This window comes from Lycium barbarum, chromosome 1 (genome assembly GCF_019175385.1).
Source record: "Lycium barbarum isolate Lr01 chromosome 1, ASM1917538v2, whole genome shotgun sequence".
Classification (NCBI taxonomy): domain Eukaryota; kingdom Viridiplantae; phylum Streptophyta; class Magnoliopsida; order Solanales; family Solanaceae; genus Lycium; species Lycium barbarum.
Window position 1 is genome coordinate 125,722,265 of NC_083337.1, and position 6,627 is coordinate 125,728,891.

Consider the following 6,627-nt stretch of genomic DNA (forward strand, 5'->3'; position numbering starts at 1 on the left):
CTGTCTTCAACTCGACAAGTTGGCATTATTGTCACTTCCTTTTGAAGAGACTAGCCAACATTAGCTGTTTGTTGACTTCAGAAACAATTTTGAATTCAAGTTCAAATAGGCAAACTTGCAAGAAGCTTTGGAACAAGATGTCTAAAACTTTTTCTTTTTTTGAGAATACTAACTTTTCATTTAAAAATAAAAACATTAAGCACAAAATAGTGTTGATGAGTGTAAAAACAGAATACAAACTCCAAACTGAGAGCAAAAACTTAAGAGCTCCGGATGCTATAACATCAAGTATGGATTCACTATCATTTACAGGACATCCTTTGCTCCAAAAAACAAAAAGCAAAATGCAATTTAATTTGATTCTGTGTGGAGTTCTTTGAATCCTCAAAGCACCTAGAATTCCTTTCTTTCCAAACTGTCCACAAAATGCATGCAGGAATGAGTTTCCGCCAATTCTTCTGTTGTCTAAAACTATTAGCCTCGCACCTAATGACAAACACCTAAATTCTCTACACATCAATCCATCAAGATACCCGCTATCTGTTTTCCCCTAAGATCATCTGTTACCAATGCAGAAATGCATTTTATTTTTTAAATTTGCACATACTAACAGTGCATCACATAAGAAGTAAGCTACTACTGTCTATTCATCTGTCACCAATATCTCTCTCCCTCTCATGTAGGGCCACATGGATTCCTCCATGCCCCAAAATTATAACTTTCTCAAGTACATATTTCTTCTATAAATATAAACATGCCTTCCACATCTCATGATTCAATTATTCAATGATACTGAAACGCAGTAAATTTACGAACTATCAAGAATATACTGATGAAACAATGCAGGCAACCAATCAAAATATTCCGCCTGTAGAATTGAATTAAGACATAGTATGTGGCATCCAAAAAGAAAACATGATTACATGGCACACTTGAAGAACATAAATGCCTTCTATACATCATCATAAGTTGGTAATCAGACTGACATTGATATCCTGGTAGAAGCATAGTATAGATATGTTCACATCCATAATTGCAAACTATCATTGCCCTTTACAACAAGGAACTTTTATTTCATTTTCACAACAGTTGCTAAAGAAAGCAACTAGGGTTTCAATCAAAAAACCACACGATATATTCGATGGCAAATTTACAAGACTATAGGGGGATGTAAAAGCCACCCAGCCTTCATCCCACGGAACAAAGTATTTTCAAACAATATGTATATACATAGCAAGCACTTATATGTCAACTAACAAACTAAAACAACCATTACTTTTGCGTTAGACACGCAAAAGCTATTCAATCTCTCAAATAAAACTACCTGCACAAACCGAAAACTATTGGCAGACAGGCTTGTAATATAGTTAACTTATTATTATACTATTGCTCAAATCAAGAACAACAAAGAGGGCAACGAACCAACCCGTTCTCATTGCACTCGGGACATCTCTTAAGCTGTCCTTCATCCTCATCGAAATATTTCCGACTTCCATCACAATTCGAGCAAGGTAAAAACCGCATATCCCCACATCCTTCACAAGTATACCCAATTGGCCTAAGTGGAAGTCCTCTTAACAATTTCGACAACTCCCCCACTTCATTTAATTGCTTAATCACTTCAGCTCCACCAATGTACTTCCCTTTAACGAAAACTTGCGGTAAAGTTACATTATTTTCACCCAAAACACTCTGTAATTCCTTCTTATACGCACTATCCATCGATATATCCCTTTCATCGATTTTCACCCGAAAACTCTTCAAGATCATTCTAGCAGTATAACAATCCTCGAAAGTTCTCCGAATCCCACGAAGACTCGTAAAGTAAATTACGACACTGTCCTCCGTTCCAGGCAACGATGGAACCCTCGAATCGACGGTTTTTGCAGGTTTTGTGGGGGTTTGAGGCTGTAAATTCAAGGGTTTACGAGACTCGAAAAGGGAACATAGTTTTTTAACGGTTCCTTTGAAAGAATTGGGCGTTGATTGCTTTTTGAAGGACCCATTACGTTCAAATGACGGAGGTGATGGGTAGAAATAAAGGGGTTGTTTATCAGGGAATTGAATTGGGTTTTGGGTGTTGTGAACAGTAATTGATCTATTGAGAATTGATGGTTTTGGTTTATGATGGATTATTTCTCGCTCTTCTTCATCCCTAAAACGATCCATTATCAAGACCTGATTTTATTTTATTTTGTTGTTGTTCAACTTTCTCAAAAAATGAAATTTCTTTTAGGCTTTAGATATTGGGAAAGGAGAATTAGTTTTATTGGCGTGGATAAGAAGCAATTGTCGAGAGAGAATCGAATTTAAGAGCAATTGTTCTAGAGAGAGAGAGCGAGAGAGAGAGCGAGAGAGAGAATTGTAAAATGAAATTGAAGAGAAATTATTATGTTGAAATTGGGGAAAAAGGGGAGCGGTGTTATTTTGAGAAGTGGAAATGGAAATGAGGGAATGGGAGGGGCGGGGGGTCGCTGACGGGTCGGTTTTGAAGATGACGGGCTAACACACCGTGACCTTTCCTTTTTTTTTTTTTTTTTTTTTCTTTTCTTCTATCTTTCCGAAACTCTCTCCCTCCCCCTCTCTCTCTCCATTTTTACTTGTTTACTAGTGAATTTATCTGCGTTTCGCGCGGTCCTAAAGGCTGACTTCTTAAATTTATATAGTATAATTTTTCTAGTACCCAAATACTAAGTCACAAAGTATTTTTCCAAAACCTAAAGTAAATTAATCGTTAGTTTGTAAAGTATACTACTAAGTATAAGTAATAAGGTGACATGACATGTGTGAACCATTATATAAAATAAATAAATAAATAAATCCATGTTCATCCCAAAAATTTTGACACTTCTTTTTCCAATTTCGTTTTCACGGAAAAGCCTAAAATAGAAGTCTTGAGCATGCCATGACAAAAGTTGAAAGATCCGTGAGTTATGGATGTGAGATTTTTAAAATAAGAATGAAGAAATATAATAATAATAATAATAATAATAATAATTATTATTATTATTATTATTATTATTATTATTATTATTATAAGACCAGATTACTGTAGAATTTGTAGGAATTATTTTGACTAATATAGATATTTATATGTTATCAATTAACGATAAATAAAGAGTCGTCTATTATACATCCTAGTAAGTTACTCAACTTAAGCTTTAATTTGATTTATGCAATTTTCCTCGAAAACTTGGAACAGAAAAAACCCAAAGATCCTTTTATACCTTAAAATAGAATTTTTTTAAAACCGAGTAAAAAAAAAATAGTTTAGTTCTCATGGCTAAAGTAAAAATACCTTTGCATGCTAAGAATTCTTCGACGTATAATCCCCGACATCCGCTTCTTAATTCTCAGCTGAACAAAACCCGTACAACAACCCAACAAACATACAATATAATCATATGATTAATAACAAATAATTGAAATATAATCATACATTCATAAGACATGATATTTCTATCATCATTAACAAACACAATGAAAATTGGTTATACGAGAGAAAGGGAAGCAAAGGTCAGTGTATTTGTTTTCCTATTTCTTTCATTATTTATACTACTACTACACCAGGGAGTAACCATTTCTTTAATATTGATCTTTGGATAAGTTTTAGATAAAGACTTTGGAATTCTAGCACACTACATATAGTGAGGCTTTTGGGATTTAATAACCGAAAGAAAACGGCTGTTTGAGCTGGGTTCTCTATAATGGAAGGATTACCACTACCAACGGTTATAATGAAGAAGGAAATGTGTAATTAAGATGATTAAGAGGTGTAATTAATAGACTAAGAGAGTGATTTTTGACTTCTTAATACATTAGATATCAATTTTAAAATAAGAAAAAATTCAAAAAAAGGAGAAAATAGATAAATAGTATTCTAGGCCATAGAGAGGTGTCAGATCACCTTGTCTATGCATAGCTTTATATTATATATAGATTGTGTTAAAAAATGGTATAAGGCACTATTACCCTCCCGAACTATACCCGAAGTTGCTACGACACACCTTACCTTTTTCTGGATCTTATTATCCCCTAAACTTATTTAAAACAAAATATTTACCCCCTAAGCGCTGACGTGGCAAAGAGAGTGTGTTTCACTCTCTTTGAGAGAGTGAGAAACATAAAAAAGGGAAAACTTAATTTTTTTTTCCCTTAAAAATCTGTATTTTCTTAAAATCTGAAAAACATAATTATTTTTTAAAAATATGAAAATTTCATTTTTTTAGAAAATAAATCTGGAAAACTGAGTCTTCTTATTAAAAAATTTGGATATTTTTTAAATCTGGAAAACTGATTATTTTTTTCTATATATGAAAATAAATCTAGTTTTCCAAATTTAGTTTTAAAAAACGGGTTTTCCAAATTTTATAAAAATTCAGTTTTTTCACATTTTGACAAGAAAAACACTTTTTTCGGATTTTATTTGAAAAATAAAAGTGTCCTAAGAAAATGAAATCGTGAAAATAAAGATTTTTTAAGACATCTTAATAAAATAATCAAGTTTTCCATATTTTAAAAAAATTCATGTTTTCAGTTTTATTTAAAAAAAAAAAAAAAAAAAAAAAAACTAACGGGTTTAAAGAAAATCAAATTTTTGAATTTTCAATTTTTTTTAAAAGAAAGGGTTTTTTAAAATCATTTTAATTAAAGAAAATTCAGTTTTTAATTTTTTTTAATCCATGTTTTCAGTTTTTTTTTTTTTAAAAGGGTTTTTAAAAAAATCAAATTTTCAATTTTTTTTTTTTTTAAATAGGTTTTAAAAATCATATTTTTAAAGAAAATTCAGTTTTAAAAAAAAAATTGACACGTAAGCTGAAAAAATTAAAAATAAATAAATAAATACACATGTAGCAAGGAGAGTGTATGTCACTCTCCCATATGAGAGTGGGCATCAGCGTTTAGAGGAGTAAATATTTTATTTTAAATAAGTTTAGGGGGGTATTAAGACTGAGGGAAAGGTAAGGTGTGTCGTAGCAACTTCGGGTATAGTTCAGGGGGTAATAGTGTCTTATCCCTTAAAAAATACATGTTTATTTTTACTTGTCTGTTTTAATCAATCAAGACAGAATTTATCACTTAGATCCTATTTTATTTTTATTACTCCCTTCGTTCCAAAAAGATTATCTTAATTTAACTTGGCACGGATTTTAAGAAATAAAGGAAGATTTTTTAAATGTGTGGTCTTAGATATTCGTGTTGTTGTAAATCATTTTATAAAGTTAAATTATTTCTAAATATAAATATGTGTAATTCTTTTTAGGACAAACTAATAAGGAAAGTATTTTGGGACGAGGGAGTATTAATTACTATAATCATTTCTCAATGCATTTTCCAGAACACTAAATTTATATATTCAAAGAGTGATATAGTAATAGTACTCCTTCATTTCAATTTGTTTGTATGGTTTTGATTTGGCATAGAGTTTAAGAAAGTAAAAAGTACTTTTGAATCTTGTGGTATTAAACTAAAAATATGTAAAATTTACCAAAATGCTTTTTAATCTTGTGGTCTTAAATATGTCATGTGAAAAATTAAAATTAAAGAGTTGTCAAAAAGGGGAAAAAACATTCTTCATTGAACGGACTAAAAAGGAAAGTATGACAAATAAATTAAAATGGAGGTAGTAGTAAATTTATCATTTTATAAATTACTTCTTGAGGGTGTTTCAAGTCAAATATGAACAAATAAAAATGTGGCAAATAGTGGTTTCTTTTCGTTATGTTTTTTGAAATTCCTAATTGGTCTCACTTTAGGGGTGCATTGTAGGGTAATTTTCTTCATCATTTGTGATGCAACTAAGAGGGGAAAAGAGAGGAGGGACCGGGGAGGAGTGAAATTGAGAACTTTTTGAAAATACTTTTTGACAAAGTTGTTCAATTAAAATACTTTTTTAACAAAAAATCTTCTCCATTCATCAAATTTCAAAGTAAATTATAGTAATAATTATTCTTTTACATAAGCTTTTTTTTTCTTTAAAAATTACTAGTTTAAGAAAAATATAATAACCAAAATAGTTCGAAGGAAAGAGACGTCAATGCAAAAATATGTTTGGTACAAGTGCTTTTTAGCTAGTGAATGAATTTGAAAACAAAAACAAAACCGACACCTTTTCGTGAGCTGCACCACACTACATGTCTCGTAATGATATCGACTAATCCTTCAAACACGAGCATCTCCTTATCAGCAAAATTAAGTTAAATTACTCAATAGGGAAGGAAAATGAAGAAAGAGAAATTAAATAAAGTACTCTTATAGGAATAAATTCTAATTCTAACTATTTAGAAGAGCCGGTTGGGCTCCTTTTTCGTCGTCCAACCGGCTCCTTTTTTGTCGTCATATATATGGGCCCCATATATATATTAAAAAATAACAACTAATATTAAAAAAAAAATTAGGCTCCATATTAAACACCAACCAGTATTAAAAAAAAAAAAAAGTGGAACCCACCACATCCAAACTCACGGGAAAAAAAATGTGGACCCCATATTAACAAAATCGAGCAATATTAAAAAAAAAAGTGAATCCCATATTAAAAAAACAAATAATGTTAAAAAAAAAAAAAGGTGCTTAGAAAATCAAACAATTAAATCAATAATGATGGATTCATTGTCACATGCGTATCAA

The 6,627-nt window shown here is 30.9% G+C and overlaps 1 protein-coding gene across 1 annotated transcript; it reads right to left on the reverse strand.

Annotated features, from left to right (window-relative positions):
* Positions 1 to 1,046: 1,046 nt before the first annotated feature.
* On the reverse strand, positions 1,047 to 2,440 carry LOC132637480 (uncharacterized protein At5g39865). The gene has a single exon (XM_060354564.1). It carries the CDS (start codon positions 2,167 to 2,169, stop codon positions 1,396 to 1,398), a length of 774 nt encoding a protein of 257 aa, XP_060210547.1. The 5' UTR covers positions 2,170 to 2,440; the 3' UTR covers positions 1,047 to 1,395.
* Positions 2,441 to 6,627: the final 4,187 nt, after the last annotated feature.

Coding starts and splice junctions, on each gene's coding strand:
- LOC132637480 (XM_060354564.1), bottom strand. CDS start 2,169: ATGGATCGTTTTAGGGATGAAGAAGAGCGAGAAATAATCCATCATAAA.